Genomic DNA, 22,052 nt, shown 5'->3' with positions numbered 1-22,052 from the left:
TCAGATATGCAGATGACACCACCCTTATGGAAGAAAGCAAAGAAGAACTAAAGAGCCTCTTGATGAAATTGAAAGAGGAGAGTGAAAAAGTTGGCTTAAAGCTCAACATTCAGAAAACTAAGATCATGGTATCCGGTCCCATCACTTCATGGCAGATAGATAGGGAAACAGTGGAAACTGTGGAAACAGTGGCTGACTTTATTTTTCTGGGCTGCAAAATCACTGCTGATGGTGATTGCAGCCATGAAATTAAAAGATGCTTACTCCTTGGAAGGAAAGTTATGACCAACCTAGACAGCATGTTAAAAAGCAGAGACATTACTTTGCCAACAAAGGTCCATCGAGTCAGGGCTATGGTTTTCCAGTAGTCATGTACGGATGTGAGAGTTGGACTATAAAGAAAGCTGAGTGCTGAAGAATTGATGCTTTTGAACTGTGGTGTTGGAGAAGATTCTTGAGAGTCCCTTGCACTGCAAGGAGATCCAACCAGTCCATCCTAAAGGAGGTCAGTCCTGGGTGTTCACTGGTAGGACTGATGTTGAAGCTGAAACTCCAATACTTTGGCCACTTGATGCGAAGAGCTGACTCAACTGAAAAGACCCTGATGCTGGGAAAGATTGAGGGCAGGAGGAGAAGCAGACGACAGAGCATTAGATGGTTGGATGGCATCACAAACTCAATGGACATGGGTTTGGGTGGACTCCGGGAGTTGTGACGGACAGGGAGGCCTGGCGTGCTGCAGTTCATGGGGTCGCAAAGAGTCAGACACGACAGAGCGACTGAACTGAACTGAACTTAACATATTATATATGCCTAATGTGGGACTCAGTAATTGGTAAATAGTAAGAGTTACCAAAATTAAAAACAATTGAAGAAAAATCCATTAATACTGTAATGAGTTTTCCCCAAATATTAATGTAGTTAATGATGCTTTGACTTCAAGACCATGTTAGATTTAGCAGTGTAGAAAATTCATGAAGACTTCATAAATAGATGAGAATTATTAGGCTACAAATTTGTAATTTGTATCTGGCAGAGTTCTTTCACTCAAGTTGTTTACAAGACCAAATTAAATCATTCATAATATTCACAAAGTAACTGATCACTGAATTGTGGGAGAATAGTAACCTTGATAATATTGAATTTTATTGATAGTTTCTTTATGCTTGGATCTTTACCTTCCGATTGGTATGTACTAGATTTTACTCTTAAGTTAATGAAAATATTAAGCTAAGTTTCACTCAGATAATGATGTATATGTGTCTTTTATCTGGAAAAAATTAATGATTTTAGAATTATAAGTAAAATAATAATTTCCAAGAAATCAGTTTTGACATTTAATATTTTATGGACATCCTAGTCTTTCTGGTATTTTATTGGATGGGAATAAAAATGAAATAATTTATAAGTATGTAAATAGTAAAGATTAATCGAAAAACTGAAGAATAAAATCAGGCAATAGAGTTTTGCAAAACTTATACTTTATAAACTACTTTTTACTCTTGTATTATCATTTCTGAATAACAAAACGTGTTCAAAGACATGTTCTTCCCAGACTTTTGAAGATTCTTAACTTGAAAAAAATACCTTTGCTTTTTCTTATGGTAAGAAAGATCCCAAAGTGATTTTTGGATTGGGAAATATAAACGGAAAAGTTGTCATTGTGGATATTATGTAATTTATGCCTACCATGACTTTAGGGAGAAGATACATTGAGATTAGAGGATATCCTTGAAGTAATTGAGAATGAAGGTGACTCTATCGCAGTGATCCTTTTCAGTGGTCTGCATTTTTATACTGGACAGCTCTTTAATATACCTGCCATCACAAAAGCAGGACAAGCAAAGGTATGTGCATCATTTCCTCCTCCCTGCTTTGTCCAGCACATCACTCTGGTGTGGAGCATTCAAGTACACTTATAGTAAAATACATTTGTCTGTGTCTGTGTAAAATTATACATACACACACACACACACACACATGCGTATATATATATGATATATGAAAGTGTTAGTCGCTCAGTTGTGTCTGACTCTTTGCAACCCCATGGATTGTAGCCTGCCAGGCTCCTCTGTCCATGGATTTCTCCAGGCAAGAATACTGGAGTGGGTAGCCATTCCCTTCTCCAGATCTTCCCTACCCAGGGATCAAACCCAGGTCTCCCATGTTGCAGGCAGACTCTTTACCATCTGAGACACCAGGGAAGCCCCATATTATACGTATATTTGCCTAAAGTAAAATATTTATGTTTTAAAATATATTTAATATGTATATTTTAAAATATAAAGTTTATTAAATGCACTTTAAAACATAAATATTTAGCTTTAGGCATCTCTATTTAAACCTCTTTTGTTACTTCTGTGGCCATACCTCCTTATTAGCATCTGCTCTCTCAATGTCTACCTCTAATGAGCAGGATGGGTGAGCTTTCTTAAGTGTTGTCATTGGCACAGAACTGCTTAGTCAGAAGTAGCCAATACTTAGGATAGTAACTATATATTAGAACTATTAGAAACTCAACTCTGGTGCTTTGTTGCACTATAACTCATTCTAAATGTAATCTATGCTCATTAACCCTATGTACCTGAAGAAGGGGAGATGAAGAATGAAAGTTTATCATAGATAGGATTTTACCCAGTTTACTTTAAGGAAGCCATTATACTGCCTATAATGAGTAATTTTCCTTAACTACTACTGAATAATACTAACACAGTATACTATCATGAAAGAATAACTCTTTATATATGTCTTGTAAAAAAGTGTTTTAGTATGTTTGCTTGAAAAAAATAAGAGGCAAGACATTTAACAGTTACAATTTGTATTTTAAATCTTTAAATAAGTGTTCTATTTGATTCAGCAATCAAGCCATATATTTAAAAAGGTAACAATCAAATTATATTCTTAACATTAGTAAGTTATGGGATTAATACATATGTGAGATCTAGTTAATATATTCAGTTATTGAAGCTAATGAATGGAACTAATGAAAAGAAATTTAGCACCATTACCAGCGGTCTCTAGGAATTTCCAACCACAACTTCCAACTGATTTGATAAATGTGAAAGTGGTGCATTACAAAAGATACAATGATGATGTCTTCTTAATTTAGATATTAAAGTTTAAGCACCAAAATAAACATAGTTCAATAAAATATCATATTTTAAAATGTTATGCAAGTAATTGGAAGTCCCTGATTGCCTTACTATACATGCATGTCTCATTAACTTTCATAGAAATGATGCAAGAAGGTAGAGAAGAAAGATGGTGGGTTTTGAAATCACTCAGTCTGAGGTTCCAATCTTGGCTAGGTCAGTTAATTTTATATGAACTTGGGCAAGTTGCTTGACTTCTGAGTCTTTGTTTTCAAAAGCATTAGTTGGAATAAAAGAACCCACTTGATGACTGCAGTGCTGATTATGAAGATTATGAAGTATTGCACATATTCTCCTATTAAATAGTGGTTCCCTCCCACTTTCCACTGCCCTCAATAAACATGAAATTAAGAAAGTGGCTTAAATATACATTTTCCTTCATTTCTCATTAAAAAGCAAAATAAACTTGTTTACTAGATATTATATGTAACTCCCATTCAACTACTTTGGTGCTAAAACCATTCTTTCAGTATTTTGCAGGCTTTCTTTCACTTACAAAATGTAGTAACCGCCTACTAGGTAAGACTCTCATTGAGTTTTCAGTTATAGAAAGCAAGGTAGGAATGAGTAGTTCCATATAAATACAACTGTACAGAAGTGATGGATACTATGGGAGTGAAATGGTGATCTAGCTGACTTCAATTTATCCATTATCAAAATTATTTTAACAGATATTTATACTCTTGCTAGACAATTCCCTCCATTCTCAATGAAGATTTAGAAAAAGTATTTAAAATGTAGATTTACATAGCTCTCTTGGGTGGTCTATGAAGATAAAGCTGAAGGGAGAGAAACAAAATTAAAGGTGTCAATCAAGAAAGAGTTGGGAAATTTGAAGGGAAAAAATGCTATTAAAGAGTCACTATTATGAATTTCTAAGTGAGATTAAGAAAAAAAAAGGAAAGTTTCCAGAAAAATGGTTGGAATCAAAACTGATTGATTAATAAAAGCCAACATTAGTAGATTTTCAAGTAGAAACTTCAAATGAAAGAGAAGTGGGAGATAGGATTTTTGAAAAATATATTAAAGAAATATATATATACCAAAAAGATCACAAATTATAAGTGGCTAGATGAGTTACTCTGAACTCTTATAACCATCACCTAGATCAAGAAATTTCTAAAACATTTATAAAACTCAGAATCCTCCATGTATATAAATATAAATACATACATATTAGTTTTGTCCATCCTTGAACTTCATATGAATGGATTAACATACACTGTTTTATGTCTTTTTATTTGCTCACTACTAAATTTGTGAAGTTCATCCATTTTTGTTCAAACAGTAGTTTTGAGTGTTTTCCTTTTCATTTCAGTGTACTATTGTATTGTATTATATTAAATAGATCACCATTTAATTTATTTTTATTCTAATCATTTGAGGGCTATTGCAATAAATTCTACTCTAAATATCCTTATAAATTTGCATTCATATCCATTTCTGTTAATTACATTCTTAGAATTGGCATTCTTAGAACATAATGTAGGTGTATGTTAAATCCAGATCAACAATGACAGCTTTCCAAAGGTTTATATCAATTGGTCATATACTCTCACCATGAATTTCTGTAACTCTACATTCTCGCCAATAGCAAATCTGATTAGTTTGTAATGATAATGCATTGCAGCTTTAATATGAACTTCTCTAACTATTGGTGAAGTTGAGGATATTTCAAATGTGTACTTGCTAAGTTTGTGTTTTTCTTTTATGAAGTGCTTGTTCAAGTGTCTTGTCCAATTTTTCAATTGGTTATCTCTTTGCTATAAATAGTATAGAAATTGACTCTGATGGAAGGAGAAGATAAACGATTTCTAGTGATCATCTAAAAGGAAAACTAATAAATTAATCAAACAACAACTGGTAGTGTAGTATGGCTTTGAATTTAGAGAATGAATTTAGAGAATGCTGAGGCTTTACTTAACTGAGGAGAAGACCTGGGATCATGACAAGTGTGTGAGGCCAATGAAAACTAAGCATAACATCAGGTTAGAGAGCCATATTTTAAGGGAAGGCCAGCATGTGAAAAGAGATATCATTTTCGTATTTTGTCTCTGAAGCTATCTGCTTAATTTTGTATTATTGGCCAACCTACTATCTTGGAGCTCTGCCATACACACACACACACACACACACACACACACACACACATATATATACATACATACATACATATATATTCATATTCTATTACTTATTTGTACTAATAATTTCTTCTCATCTACACTTACTGGGTGTTCCCTGTTTTCCCCTGAATTACTATCCCTAGAGATTTTGACTATTGTCATCAGTCAACTTTCACTATCAAGTAAAAGCTACAGGCTACCCCTACATTTGAAAATTGTTATTTATGACCACCTAACTATTACACTCAGAAGTTCTATATACACCTTGAGATCAGTTCATTTCTGTTCAGTTCAGTTGCTCAGTCGTGTCCGACTCTGCGACCCCATGAATCAGAGCACACCAGGCCTCCCTGTCCATCACTAACTCCTGGAGTTTACCCAAACCCATGTCCATCGAGTTGGTGATGCCATCCAGCCATCTCATCCTGTCATCCCCTTCTCCTCTTGCCCCCAGTCCTTCCCAGCATTAGGGTCTTTTCCAATGAGACAACTCTTCACATGAGGTGGTCAAAGTATTGGAATTTCAGCTTCAACATCAGTCCTTCCAATGAACACCCAGGACTGATCTCCCCTAGGATGGACTGGTTGGATCTTCTTGCAGTCCAAAGGACTCTCAAGAATCTTCTCCAACACCACAGTTCAAAAGCATCAATTCTTCGGCGCTCAGCTTTCTTCACAGTCTGACTCTCACATCCATACATGACCACTGGAAAAACCATAGCCTTGACTAGACAGACCTTTGTCAGTATGCTCCAGAGTTGTCTCCCTCCAAAATACCACTACTGTTTCACACCACTATCCTTATAGTCCTTTATAGACTCAACCCTGACATTTTCCTGTTCTTTAGCTTTTCAACCAATCACTTCTTAATTCTTTCCTCTCAGGGTTAGTCTTTCCTTTAATATTCCTTAATCATTTATGAAGGTTTTCAGCTGCAAGAAAAAAAGTCCCAGAGGGAAAAATAGCTGAAAATTAGGAATTTATTTTTCTCACAACAGAAGACTTGAGGCAGGAGTTTGCTAGGATGAACTAAGCAATTCAGTAACATTGGTATGACATCTCCAGGACTTTCTGATATTTCCTTCAGATTTCTCATGTCATAGTCACTAGGAGAGTTGTCCCAAATCCAGATATCACAGTTCTCTTTAATGCATAAAGTAAGAAGAGAGGAGAAAGAGCACTACAGTTTTATCCATTCCTCTCATTCAAAGTGTAAAGTCTTTCCCAGAAAAACCTAGCAGTTTCCAGTTTATGATTCAATGCTTTTTGAAGCAGTAGCTTTGAAGAAGCATGAGTAAAGGAGTTTTTAGCTTTTATGGACCTAAACCAAAGAGAGGCTAAAAACAGAGCTGGGAAGGGGTTTGAGTTAACAAACCCACTGTACTTCTTGCATCTTCCAATTATACCCCCGTGGAACATCATTACTTCTATTCTTCTAGCCCTCTTTAATTTTTCCTTCTTTCCTTCTTTTTTTTTCATATTTGTTTTATGCCCCATTTCACAAAGCATTTGAAACCAATTCATGGGAAATTTAATAGGAAACATAATGAAATGCAAAGAGAGAGAAATAAAAAGAAAATCTAGATCATCTGGTGGAATGAATAGACTCTCCACAAATAATAATTTCTCAACCTGGACTATGATAAGAAACAGGTAATTAGAAATTATTGTCAATGGAAACTCTTGGTATAGAAGGTAGACTAAGTCTTGGTAACAAGTAAATAGAGCCATAAATGCCTTTACTGTGATAAATGTTTATTACTTGTTCATGCAGCAATCAAGGATCAGGTTACTAGGGGTTCAGGGTTGTATCCTATGGCTTTCATATCCTAGAACTTCTGTTAATATTCAGCCAAAGGAATGAGATTTATTTCCACTTGTATTCCATTGATTAATGCATGGTCATTGTTGGCAAATGAAGTATATCTGTGTGCTCAAGAAGAATAGCTATTAGGTTTGCCACCTGGAATTCAGGTATTTTTGCTTGCTGATGGAGTATTATACTATAATTCTGAAAGTAGTGAAACATTTGCATTAATAAATATTTAGATAGTAGAGACAGAGCCGACTTGCCCTTGAACCCATGCCTTTCTATTAGTTTCCAGCATAGTTTAAGTGGCTTCATTTCTCCACTTAGTAAATGTGGAAGGTAACAGTGCCTATTTTCATGTATTTGCTCTAAGCAGAAACAAGGTACTATTCCTAAAACAGTGCATTGCAAGTAATAAGTAAACATTATCAACATATATAAAAAATCACGGTACAATAGCCAACCTACAAAAAAAAAAAGAAATAATGAATCCTTAGAAAGTGAAATATTCAGAACTTTACTCTACTTGGACACTTCTACACTAGATTATGAAAGAAAACAAGAAGCAACGTGGTTAGGATTCAACAGAATAGACTGAAATTTTTTAAAACTTTAAGTAATGAACTAACAACAATTTTAATAATCTTATCCCTAAAAAAAACTCATTGCTAAATGCTTGTATTCCACTTTCCCTCTCCAATGCCATACAAAATGTCCTTTAGCACTCTGGAACTCATGGTGCCTGGCAGACAGTGGTTCCAAATAAATATTTTTTGACTGAATGAATGATTAATTATCTTATTTATCACATATTTTACACTATTTTCTGTAAATGGATGCTGGCATGTTAGTTTCTTTTAGCCTAAAGAAAATTGAAATGCAAATGACAGCCATAAAGAAGACTAAATTCTGCAACTCTGTGTTTTGTTTTATTAGCTTCTCCTTCGTTGTGTGGCACTCTCTAGTGGCTGTGAGTATGAACACCTCTTAGACCCAACTATAAGCTGCCTAAATTATTAATAAATAATAATTGCAATTATAACTACAAAATTTAAATGCAGAATGAATTAATTCTGGATTCAGAATAATATATGACAAAAGCAGAAATATGAAGAAAGACATCATTATAATAAAGAAAGACATATTTTTGCTTTAACATCATTTAACAAAAACTGAGGTATCTAAATAACACTCATATATAAATGTTCACTTCATTGATGCATCCACTTATCTTTAGAGAAGGTTTAAATTATTGTCAAAAATTTTTGAGACTTTTTAGGAGACAAATAATTGATCAAACCTCAAAATTCAACAGGAAGCTTGGCTGAGATGCTTCTAGTACTGAAGACTAGGAGTCAACTCTCATGGACTATTACAAAAGAATAATATCAATAATACTTGCATCAGATCAAGATTTAAGCAGTGAATCAGTTAGGAAAAATCAGTATCAGATACTTTTATATACAATTATAACATAAACTGGCATTTTATAGGAAATTTTTATATATAATGAATAAACCTTTTTCCAAAAAGATTTAATATTCAGATGCTCAACATTAAGTAATCTTTACTAGAAATTGTAGTACATACAGCCATTATTTTATTAAAGTCACCACCAGTTCACCAAACAGGATCTTGTCCTTAGTGCATAAAAAGAATCTTGTCTCTATATTCTCTGTAATAGAGCAATACACATTTGAATCTTTTATCCATTCTTTTTATCGGTAAATATTTGAAGAGTTAATTATAATAATAGAATTCTAAACAGGAACTCCTAATTTAGCCTGGAGTGTTAGACTGACCTTCTTAGACAAGATGAGACCTCAGCAAATTCTAAAATTATGAGCAGGAATTAACTAGGTAAAAATCCCTCCAGGGGGCAGATAATATGGTGGAGCCATTCTAGATATTAAAAAAAAACAAATGATAGAATTGCAAGGAAGACAATATTTCAGTATAATTTGATTGTAGAAAAGGCTGTATGATTTGATAGAAAAAGTATGATAAAAAATGAGTCTATAAAGCAGACAGAGGCTGGGTAAATAAGGGCCTACTAAGCTATATTATATGTCTTGAACTTCTTTTAAAGACATAGGGAGCCACTGAAAGCTTTTAGACAATGAAACAAACTGGATTTTGTTTTAATTTTAAAAAGATAGGCCCTACTTACAGAAATGGGTAGGGATAAGATGAATAAAGAGTCATTTGTGGTCTCTATGCAAAAAATTTAAAACTCTCTCTCATGCTATGCTAAGTCGCTTCAGTCGTGTCCGACTCTGTGCGACCCCATAGACGGCAGCTCACCAGGTTCCACTGTCCCTAGGATTCTCCAGGCAAGAATACTGGAGTGGGTTGCCATTTCTTTCTCCAGTGCATGAAAGGGAAAAGTGAAAGTGAAGTCGCTCAGTCGTGTCCGACTCTTAGCGACCCCATGGACTGTAGCCTACCAGGCTCCTCCGTCCATGGGATTTTCCAGGCAAGAGTACTGGAGTGGGGTGCCATTGCCTTCTCTCATGATACAGTTCAAAAGATAGGGGTACAAGAGGACAGATCCATTTCTTGCCAAATGAAATATTTTCTGATCTCTTCATAGATCACTCTTATTTAAACATTTTATCTTAGTGATATTAAAGACAAAATTTGTATAAGCATCAGAAATGAAGGATCTGTACTGAACTCTTATTTCACCCAGATTTGGATCTATCCACAGAATACAAGGATTAAAACATAATAATAATAACACATACATGCGTACATACAGAGTCAGAGACAGAGAGATAGAGAGATAGAAGGGAAAAGTGACCTAATTTTAGATGGACCATCTCATTAACTAAACATACTTCACTTGGGGAATAGCAAAGGATTATTCTGTTTAGAAATACAAAATACACTCTCTGTAGTTTATCCAAGTAGGAGTCTGGAGTCAATGTTGGTGAGGATCAATGCCCAAGAATCTAAAAATTTTGAGCTGTCCCTAAGAAGTTTTCATCAGATGTTTTATCTAATTTAAGCTTTTCATTAAATGGATCATGTGAGGAAGATTGGTTAATTGTCAATAGAAGAGAAATGTGCACTCAAGATGTTTTAGGATTACAGTTCTGAGAAAAGCAAGAGTCCAAATTGTCAATCAGGATTGTTGCTTTGGCAACCACTCTCATCAAAGCCATGGTGGATAATTATTTCTCCTGATCTAGTCCCATCCAAACCCAGCGTTCCCCAAACGAAACTGTATACTTAGGGTTTCTTTTAGATGATATGCATTTTACAAAATACTTAAGTTGCCTTAGACTAAGGCTGTGCCTAGTCGCTCAGTTATGTCTAACTCTTGTGACCCCATAGACTGTAGCCTGCCAGGCTCCTCTGTCCATGGGATTCTCCAGGCAAAAATACTGGAGTGGGTTAAGATCTATATTTTTAGCCACTTGATAAACAAAGGAAGGGGATTTAAGTCTGTTAAGCTGAAAAATGAAAGTGTTTCAACATGAAATGTACACATACATTTTAATTTAATCACTAACCACCATTAAGAATGGAAAGAAAAATATGTGTCTCATGGCAATCAATGTAGGTGGAATTTCAAAAGACCTTTAAGCAGGAAAAAAAAATCCTCAATAAAATGTGAGATTTCTCTTAATGTCCTTCTTCATGTTATTCTTATTTAATCAGGTAAATTATGTATGCAAACAAAATTAGAGATATCAAAGACTGAGCTGAGAAGGCAATGTTCATTTTCTTAGGAAATTATCTTAAGTAGGTGGTGAGCAAAAATGATAATTATAACATTGTCTACAAAAACTAGATTTAAGGGAAGAAATTAAAGAATGATATCTTCAAGAATTATCCCATAAACATCTTTGCAATATTATCAAGTTCAGTATGTAGTAAACTTAATAATATAAGCAAATTTGGTTGAGAAATTGAGCATTCAGATTGACATAGTAATCACTAGAAAACCATATTAAGGAAGAGTGTACTTTAATTTCTAATCAAAATGGTGCTTTCTTCGATATAGAGCACCATTACCATATGATGGATAAATTAAATAGTTGCTTTAAAACCACTCTATAACAGGATAGGTAGATAAAACAGATATGTGAAGGTTAAAGGTTTCCACTCACCCAAAAAGTAACTGCCCATTATTGGGAAGGTTGTGATTAGGTCCTGGTATCTCCTATTTGATCTCTTGCCTCATTCTTCCCACATGATGCCCATCACTCTTCTACCATTTGTGGAATGTAGTTCAAACCACTTTAGCTTTTTTATAATTGTGCATATACTTAATTTAATATTGTGTTTCCTCTGCTCTCCTTCACAAACTTATATTTAAGCTAAACTAAATGTTTCACATGTTTTCTGTACAGATGTCACACTGTTTCCATGCCTTTATTCTTAGCTTTCCTTACTCTTAGAACTTCCGCATATGAAGATTCTATTCCTCTATCCCAGCTCAACTACTATCTGTTTCACAGGTTATGACTGGTCCTAGAGAATTGCTGACCCTCTTTGTATATGCAAATGTGGTACATTAAAAATTTTTAATCACATGCCATAATGACAGATCAAAAGATTTCATATAAAAACTCCTAGTTTTAAATACCTTCTGAAAAGTGACAAGTTTGGCAACATTAGACCATCTTTCCCTTAGGATAACAAGTGGTAAGGCTGAGTCATAGCTCTGCCTGCTAGATGGTACTTTAGTTCTTCAACACAACTCCCATTTCTACCTACTGACCTCAGCACTGAAGCAGAGTGACAGCTGGCGTATATATTTCTGCTTACATTGCAGCATTCTTACAAAAATGAGTAAAGGGGAGTATTTCTTATAGGCTCAACTCACAATATTTCTTGACTAACTCCTGTGGAAACATGAGGGGGCGATCCTTGATCTTTGTCATAAAATTTTTCTCATTCCTCTGTATCAGGCTAAATCTATTTTCCTGTTGTATTTCCATAGCATGATAGAAAATGTATTATTGCTCCCATTTTGTACTATCTTGTAATTATTTATATGCATATCTATAAAATTTAGGAAGCTTTGGTAAGTAGAATGTTCAATGACTGATTGAGGGTAGACCTTACAAACTTCACAGGCTCATACTAGTGCTTTTCATATACATAATTAGTTATCATTAAATGCATACCTGTTTGGTCAGTGAATGGATAAATGTGTATATCAGTAAGAATGGATTAGTCTGTTTTTATGGATCACATATTGCATAAAAAGCATAACTGTGCTCCAGTGTAATTAGAATCAGAAAGTTCTGAAGAAATAATGGTTAATTACTCTAAAAATTCAAAATAGTTGTTGTAAAATTTGAGTTCTTTTTCAAATTCCATTTCTACTCTTTGACATACTTAGGGCAGGCAGACAACTCCATTAAGTTATTAAACATTAAATGAACTAAATTAAGCTTGAAAAATTACCTAGAGCTATTTTTCCCATCTTGGGTATCCAAAATAAATCAAACAAACTATATTTTGTGTGAGAACCTTGCAGCTGGAGAAAGACTCTAGAAGAGAACAGTATTACTCAATTTGTTTTATTTTCCTTCTTTGGTTTTGCACTTACTTCTGACAATAAATAGAGGAGACAATAGCTGTTTTTTCTGGTAAAAGAAATAGCTGAAATTTACTCTTGAAAGCACACTCTGTTAGGTAGTAAGACATTTTTACCTGCAAATTACACAACATTTTAGAGTCTGAAGGGTTTTTCTCTTTTCCTCTCTCTCAAATCCTTTACTCTTCCTGCCCAGGTAGCTGTTAGCTCTTAGCTCTGTCTCAGACCTTCTTAACTGACACCACCCCCCCAACTTAAATTTCATTAGCAAAATGCTCCCAATACTCCTATTGTCTATTTCTCATCTCTGGATTTGCCAGTCTCATCAATCTTTACTTTTAAAAAAGTTAGGCTAAAAGGATGAATCTAGTTTCTGCAAGAATGCTTTGTACAAAGGTAATAATACTGGATGCTGCTGATGGCTTTCTGTGCTTCAGGTACTTGGGGTGTAGTATTTACAGTATTCCCAGCTATGCTAACAGGGAGCTTTTCCCATGATTTACTGAGGGAAACTGAGTCTGAGAGAAGTTAAGCACTTGTTCAAGCTGACTTAGCCATTCCGGGAAACTGGAGTCTGGCTCCATACCTCTCTTCCCACTATATTTTCTCCTTTTACATCTTCAAACTTAATGTGTAATGACAAAGCAGTCTCACCATTTGGAAAGTCTAAGAAAATATTTATAGCCCTCTTTCTTGGTTATTTTTCCTTGGGAAACTGAGGCCACTGTCTTTAGGGTTGCATCATCATCTCTTCAGTTTAGAGAATGTTGAAAATCGCAGTTTTCACTTTGCCCTAGATGTCAAGGATAGGAATCAGAATTATTGCTGAATACGATTCTGTCAGTGCCAGCATTCAACACTACCCCAACTCAGACCTTCAAACACACTCCTTCCAACTGCTCTCTTGAAGAGATGCCCCGAGACACTGATGGGTCTCCTTCTGATGGGTCTTTTAGGTAGTTCCAGTGGTAATAGCTCTCACCAATGACAGTGTCATTCCCATTCCTGTTTGCAGCTCTTTGGGGCTTTTAGATGTGTTTGCAGGAGCCTTCTCTCTAAATAGCTTTGACACTGGGGAGAATTTCAACAGAAAGTCCACTGAACACTTTACTGGTAGCTGAGTTACAGAGTACTCTCTAGAAATTTCATTCTGTCACAGGTACCCCTCACTTAATATCAGATTCCAGGATTTGAGAGAGACAGACAGACAAATGGATAGAGAGAACAGATTAAGAAAAACTCCACTGTCTGCCTTTAAAGAGTCATTATGGGGCATAGAGGCACATAAAAAGGAAACTGTTCTAGACTGTGTTAGTACTTGTCAAAGGTAAAAACAAATCTGTGAAAATGTCTTAGAATATCAATCTAGTCCACAAAAAGTAGAGTTGTGCATGTTCCAGTTCATTTTATCTTAAAGATTGTGTCAAAACCACACTGCAAATTGACTCAAGAATAAGTCAGATAGTGTGAGAGATGTAGTCCCACTCAAGTTCAGAAACTATCATTTTCCTCCAGGCATCTATTCACAGAACTAGGGGGCAGAGCTATTAAGACAAGGCTATTCTTCCAGACTCTAGCTGTCAGTGTTCCCCACAGGCTACCTGGTTAGCTATGTAAACTCCATAGCTGAAACAGTTCTGGAATTTAAACAGGAGTACCTTGAGATACACATTAATTTAAAAAAAAAAAAAAGAGGCTATCTTTCCTGTGACATAAATAGAGCCTGGAAAGGTGTCTAAAAATGCACTAGGTTGGCCATCTTCAGTACCTGAGTGGAGTTCTACCACCCCCATTCAGGACTCTGGGGTTTCCAAGCAAAGACAAGCTCTTTAGGATGTGCCCGTGTCCATTCTCTTCTTCCCAATATTCCACCTCCTGTCACTTTACTGTTATTTTTCCAACAGAACACATTCTTCATATTTTCTTTTGGTTAACTATAGCTGTAAGCTACTATATTTTCTGAAAATATGAAAGTATGGCTTGATGTAAGAAGGTAGCAAAATCCTAATACCATTTTACTCTAATCTGTACAGATTGACACATACATATTTCAGAATGGATTCCATTTTCACTTCTTAGCTAATCCATAAATCCAAACCAGAGTTTTTAAGTCACCAAGTGAAAGCATTCATTCTGATTTCAATTTCAAGTGAAAGGTACTCATTTTAATTTAATGAACTCCTTGATATCTGTGCCAGCCTTTGTTTTGACTCTTTTTTGATTCAAAACTCTCCCTTGTTGAATATCTTATCTTTTTCAAAATTCAGTTCTCTGGAAACTCCCAAGTATAGTCATGGTTCCCCAAATCCCTAGGAACAGCCCACATGAGAGGCACAGAGCAATGTTTGGTTTATTAGTGATTATTGTCTCCCCTATACACATTTTCACATAAATATCATCAATCAATAGCTCTAGGAGAAAAAAGGTAGCTTTCTTACTCAAATTATCATATAAGGGCTATTTGGGAAATTATCCTTCTCTGTACACTTACATTTTAAAATAATATTTTGATAGAAGATACATTTGAAATGATTACACCTTAACCTTAGAATAATTCATCATATGGTCTAGAGTAAAATCTTGTCTATCCTCCCGGTTTTCTTGTTTCTGTTCCTGTTTGCTGCTGAACTTCAATATGAGCGTTGATAATTATCAAGTCACAGCTTCCTGGATGGGATATTGTGTGTAGTTTTTCTCTTGCAGTACATATGCTGATTATTTACTTCTTCTGGAATCACATATTATCTGTAAGAGCCTCAGAGCTAAAATAGCTTTGAGTAGCATTCAGATTCTGCCTTAAAGAAAAATTTAAACTTTGGTTCTAGTTGCCAAGCTACTTGATTTCTAAAATATTTACCGCAGCTCCACTTGGAAGATTGTGTTGTGTACTTTTAACTTATGAGTTTATTCTCTCGTTTTGTACTGCTATATGTTTTAATAGTGAGAAACTGCTATTCACATCAAACTCTTGCTATAAATAAGAGAAGGCTTAATATACCAATTCAAAACAACAACAACAACAAAATAGTAGATAGCTCTGTTAGATACTTTGGGGAAGGAAAATGTTATACAGATTATGTATTGACTTTAAGTGAAAAATAAACAGAACGCAAGAATTAATGCATAGTTCCTGTTTATAGGCTTCCCTGACGGCTCAGACGGTAAAATGTCTGCCTGAAATGAGGGAGACATGGGTTCGATCCCTGGGTCAGGAATATCCCCTGGAGAAAGAAATGGGAACCCACTCCAGTACTCTTGCCTGGAAAATTCCATGGATGGAGGAGCCTGGTAGGCTACAGTCCATGGAGTCACACGACTGAGTGACTTCACTCCTGCTTATAACCAGAGTTGGATGAAAAAAAAAAAAAAGTGAGAAGGACACTTGAAAATCATAATAAATGTATGCTGTGTCTTATATAATTACTTATATAATTATATAATTACATTACATAATAAATGTATACAAGTGTCTTATATAATTACTCTTTTCACAGCAAATTTGCTACTTATTGATGGTCTTCATAATTTACAGGATTTTGGGGGAGTGAATAAAGAAGAAAATAATGATATCAGTCCAAAGTCAATCTGTTACAGGATAAACCAACAAAGTTATGAGACCTTGAATGCTACAATGGATAAAATTAAGCCTTACTATTCCATATTTCTTTTTAATAGATAAAAAATAATAAACTAAATTTGAGAGACAGTGAGATAGCTACCTAGGAATCTCAACAGAGGCCCTATGTGTATTAGTATACTGGTTAGAAAAATTCTTAGTATTGTGCTATTGAAGATGGTCAAAACAAAAACTCATGATATGCCTTGTTTTATTGAAGGGAATTTAAATATATTTTAAGCTACTATTGATTGCCCAAGAAACTTCATTTTAAAAGATACCAAGCCTGAATAAATGATTTATTCAATAAAATTGCAACAGAAATAAAGGATATCAAATAATATTCTTTTACATTTAGCTTCAGTTTACATAATATTTATTGACAATTGTCTGGCTTTATTATATGTCCTTTTGTTTACTTATTTATTCAATAATTGAATACTTGAATTTACATTATGTAAAAATAGAAAAGTAGTAAGATTGGAAAATTGCTAGCAGAGATTTATGCAAACAGAACTATGAGAGAAGAGAGAGGTTTGGCAAAGTATCTTCCTATGGAAGTTACCTTGTGATCAAAATCTAAGCTACTCAGGCAAATGGGAAGGGAAAGAATACGCTAGAGACAGAGAAACGTTTATGCAAAAAGAGGAAAGTAGGCGTAGGGCATCTGAGATAGAAAGCTGGAAAGAATCAGATCATAAAGGTCTTTAAAAACCATACCAAGGAAAATAAGTTACATTCTGAATTGAATGGGGGATCAGTGAAGGGACACAGGAAGTCTTACAATCAAATGTATGATTTAGAAAGTTCATTGGAAGAAGGCAGGGTGGAAGGAGTTAGAATGGTTAGAAGATTACTTCCATAGTTTGGGAATTGACTATAACGCCAGGTGACATGGTGGCTGAAAACCGCTGTGCTTGTAATGTCATTTACAATTTATATTTGTCACTGTCTATTATAAATGAGTGAGTGAAAGTCACTCAGTCATGTCCAACTCTGCGATACCATGGACTATACAGTGCATGGAATTCTCCAGGCCAGAACACTGGAGTGGGTGGCCATTCCCTTCTCCAGGATTTACCAGTGAGAGTTTGAGTAATTGTGGGTAATTAATCCAAATCTGTTGAAAATATTTGATTTCTATTTTATCATTGCATAAAGTATGCATTCAAGTGTGCAATGTATGTTTTCACATATTCATATTGTTTTATCTACTATTTTTCTTAAAATAATAAAAACATTTACTGAATGGCTATACAGTTTCCGAAAACTCTTAAGTATTTTCTTTAAGATGCTGCCATCTAGTGAAACTTCTGTAAAATCACTTTGTGATGATCACATTCAAGTTTGTATCTTAAGGTCAAAATTACTCAAAATAATCGCATCTTAATAACTTATGTTCTCTGCCATTCTTGGGGAAAGAATTGCACATGCATTAAAATATATTGTAGGAGCTGCAAGCGGTTTTTTTTATATTGTGCCACATATGTGACCACAGGGCCTTTAACAACATGGTATGGTGGGTGAAGTTACATAGTTTCTTCATCAGGCTATTCTTTATAAATAACTGATAATAAAAGTGCTGCCTTTTTATTCCTTGAGTTTCCCAAGAAAAATTGTGTTATAAAAACTTATCTATGGGAAGCTGAAGAATAAAAATCACCTCATAAAAAATCACCTCAATTAGAAATGTTGGTGAGAAAAAACAGAATTTTAAATTCAGAACTTTTTTCCCCAAAATTTCATTGAAATTATGGAAATTGCATCTTAAAATAAAAACAAATTGCCTTGCAGTGTATGTGCATTTTTATATATCTACTAAACCTAAACATTAGTCTGAAAACCTGGTTTTTGTGTGTGTGCTCAAACACTCAGTCATGTCCTACTCCTTGTGACTCCATGGAATGAAGCCCGCCAGGCTCCTCTGTCCATGGTATTTTTCCAGGCAAGAATACTGGAGTGGGTTGCCAGTTCCTACTCCAGGGGAACTTCCTGACCCAGGGATTGAACACAAGTCTCTCACATCTCCTGCATTGGCAGGCAGTTTCTTTACCACTGTGCCACCCGAGAAGCCCCAAAACCTCTAAATCTTGATGGAGATTAATTGTATCCCTTTCCTGTTGCTCCAAAAACTTATGTTACTGTGAAGTATCTGTCATGTTTTTATGATATGTTGCTCATTTTCTGTGTTTGGGAAATAAAATACCTGTAAAAACCTTTTTTCTTTTATGAGATTCTAGTTTTGGTCATATTATAATGAGTAAGTTTTCTAATTAACTGACTCTCCAGTATATTGAGTTTTCTCCATGGAAACCAATGCTATAGGGTTGGGGTCAGCAAATCTTTTCTGTAATGGACAAAATAGCAAATATTTCAGACTTTTCTTTCATGTGATCTCTGTTGCAATGATTCCTTTGTGCTTGCAAAAGCAACCATAGACAATATCTAAACAAATGAGATTACCTATCCTCAAGTATTACTTTATTCATTAAAATGGTCATGGTTTGCATCCCTCTATTCTGGGGAAAGCGAAGTGTAGTTGCTCAGTCATGTCCGACTCTTTGCGACCCTATGGACTGTAGCCTACTAGGCTCCTCCATCCATGGGATTCTCCAGGCAAGAGTTATACTGGAGTGGGTTGCCGTTTCCTTCTCCAGGGGATCTTCCCGACCCTGGGATTGAACCCAGGTCTCCCACATTGTAGGCAGACACTTTACTGTCTGAGCCACCCACCAGCAAAGTCCCTATTCTGGGGAAAGTACCTGTAATAGCAGTTCGGAGTTATTTATTTTTAAGAGGTGTTAGAACAATCAAAAAGTGGGTCCTTCTGCAGTTATTAACTTCAAAAAACATCAATCAATAGATGTATTTCTTCAAAGTTGTAGAAAGTCTATTGTTTTAAGAAGATAATTATTATATGTGCTTTTAGTAAGCTAACAATAAAGAACTCAGAGGTAAGACATGTTTGCAAAATGAACACCTTCATTTAATGACTTTTTAAAAAATTTCATGTTCATGTACAAAGTTGTCTTAATGTGGAATGAATCACTATATTATCTAGCTAAATGTTTTCATATTTTGATCTACAGAGGAAAGTGGTTTTGATGGTAAGCAATTAAATTAGGAAATTATTACTTGAGTACAGTTTGGATAACTGTTCCATGCTTTCCTTCTGGGAATTTAGTGTAGAGTCTTACATTCTAAAACAGTGAATTCTACCAGGCAGACATACAAAATACTTGAAACCATACAAGTAAATGATTGAGACAGAATAGAGTCAGTAAGAGATTGTTCAGGTCTCAAGTCAATATACAGGAAGAACACAGCATAGATTCAAAAACAGCATTGTTTTCATGGGCCTCCTGAAAAATCTGTATGCAGGTCAAGAAGCAACAGTTAAAATCAGACATGGAACAACAGACTGGTTCCAAATTGGGAAAGGAGTACGTCAAGGCTGTATACTGTCCCCCTGATTATTTAACTTATATGCAGAATACATCAGGCAAAATGCCTGGCTGGATGAAGCACAAGCTGGAATCAAGATTGCCAGGAGAAATATCAATAACCTCAGATATGCAGATGACACCACCCTTATGGCAGAAAGCGAAGAACTAAAGAGCCTCTTGATAAAAGTGAAAGAGGGGAGTGAAAAAGTTGGCTTAAAACTCAACATTCAGAAAACTAAGATCATGGCATCCGGTCCAACCACTTCATGGCAAATAGATGCAGAAACAATGGAAACAGTGAGAGACTTTATTTTCTTGGGCTCCAAAATCACTGCAAATGGTGACTGCAGCCATGAAATTAAAAGATCTTTGCTCCTTGGAAGAAAAGCTATGACCAACCTAGACAGCATATTAAAAAGTAGAGACATTACTTTGCCAACAAAGTTCCGTCTAGTCAAAGCTATGTTTTTTCCAGTAGTTATGTATGGATGTGAGAGTTGGACTAGAAAGAAAGCTGAGAACCAAAGAATTGATGCTTTTGAACTGTGGTATTGGAGAAGACTCTAGAAAGTCCCTTGGACTGCAAGAAGATCCAACCAGTCCCTCCTAAAGGAAACCAGTCCTGAATATTCATTGGAAGGACTGATGCTGAAGCTGAAACTCTAATACTTGGGCCACCTGATGCAAACAACTGACTCACTGGAAAAGACCCTGATGCTATGAAAGATTGAAGGCAGGAGGAGAAGGGGACGACAGTGGATGAGATGGTTGGATGGCATCACCGACTCCATGGACATGAGTTCAAATAAGCTCCGGGAGTTGGTGATGGACAGGGAAACCTGATGTGTTACAGACCATGGGGTCACAGAGTCGGACACCACTGAGTGACTGAACTGAACTGAAGTTGCTTCAGCAGTGTCTGACTCTTTGCAACACTAAGGACTGTGTGCAACCCAGGCTCCTCTGTCCATGGGATTCTCCAAACAAGAACACTGGAGTGGGTTGTCATTTCCTATTCCAGGGGATCTTCCCAACCCAAGGATCGAACCCAAGTCTCCTACATTTCCTACATTGGCAGGTGGATTCTTTACCACTAGTGCCACCTGGTCAACTTTATGTTAACCGAACTAGGCAGGACTTGGTTGAAGGGCTGCTTCTATTTTAAACTGAGGTCACTATCATGCCCTAGCTATTGTAAATAGTGCTGCAATGAACATTGGGGTACATGTGTCTTTTTCAATTATGGGAAACTTTTACATTCTTGAAAATCATTGAACTCCTGAAAGAGGTTTTAATATTATTTATGTATATCTATATTTAGTATTTGTAATAAAAACAACTTTAAAATATATTAGTTATTTAGGATAAAAATACAAACCCATTACATATTGACATAAATATTACATTGTTAGGGGGCAAAACTGTAGTTTCTAAAAGAAACAAAAAAAGGAATGCTTTATATTTGGCATATATTTTATATAGAAATATAAACCTTTGCTATTTGACTTAATAGAAAGCAGCTAGCTGGTTTAATATATCTTCTGCATTTAATCTCTTGATTTATTTTGTTTGTGAAATATAGGAATAAAATTGGACCTTGTACAGATATATATTTAGATAAAGTACAAGTAATATAATAGCTTTTTCAGTTAACTGTGAATATTCTTTGATCCTATACCAGAATTTGACATGAAGAACTTCCTGGGACTTGTGGTATGAAATGTGAAACCAAATCAATAATCTTTCTATGCTTGGCTACATTAAAATCTATTGGCTGATTTTTCATTTTGAATAGATCTTTTATCCATGCATAATATGTAACAGTATGTCTTGATAATTTGGAAAATATCAATTCATTAAGTTATGTATATTTTCTAAATATTTCATATTTTATTATATGTTCTTTTTAAAATTATATGTCATTTCTAAACTCATCATAAATATCTTTAAATACTGGAAAATGATCATATTTATGGAAACGGACACAATTTTTCCAAAATTCCAATTTCTCCAATAACTACTTTTTTCCTTTGGCAACAAATCCTGCAAGTTATTTTCCTCAAATTGATAGACTCACTTCATTTTCCAAAATATGTCTCAAATACCTAAGTTGATTTACTATCATTTGTCTGTAAGTTGCTCTTTCATGCAAAAATGGCTCTCTATGAAATTAAAGTGGGTAACTTAGCTTGCAACTCAAATAATTGCATAAGTGCATTACTTTGAGACAAACATCCTACTTCAGGATGTTGTTAAATGTTTTATGAATAATTCCCATATTAAACCTTAAAAGAATAAAATTAAGGTATGGACATTTTATACAAATGTATTATTTTTATACTTGT

General features: G+C 35.0%; 1 protein-coding gene across 2 annotated transcripts in view; it reads left to right on the top strand.

Annotated features, from left to right (window-relative positions):
• The window catches only part of KYNU (kynureninase), a 112,329-nt gene that overhangs the window by 47,154 nt on the left and 43,123 nt on the right, over positions 1-22,052 (top strand). For both annotated transcript variants that reach the window (XM_081576081.1, XM_081576080.1), the window contains one exon: positions 1,701-1,847. In XM_081576081.1, coding sequence (XP_081432207.1) covers positions 1,701-1,847 — 147 coding nt within the window. The remainder of the gene's footprint in view (positions 1-1,700; positions 1,848-22,052) is intronic.

This window comes from Giraffa tippelskirchi, chromosome 3 (genome assembly GCF_054371585.1).
Source record: "Giraffa tippelskirchi isolate mGirTip1 chromosome 3, T2T-mGirTip1v1.2.pri, whole genome shotgun sequence".
In the NCBI taxonomy this organism is placed as follows: Eukaryota; Metazoa; Chordata; class Mammalia; order Artiodactyla; family Giraffidae; genus Giraffa; species Giraffa tippelskirchi.
Note: the sequence above shows the minus strand (reverse complement) of the source record. Positions and strands in the feature narration are given on the sequence as shown.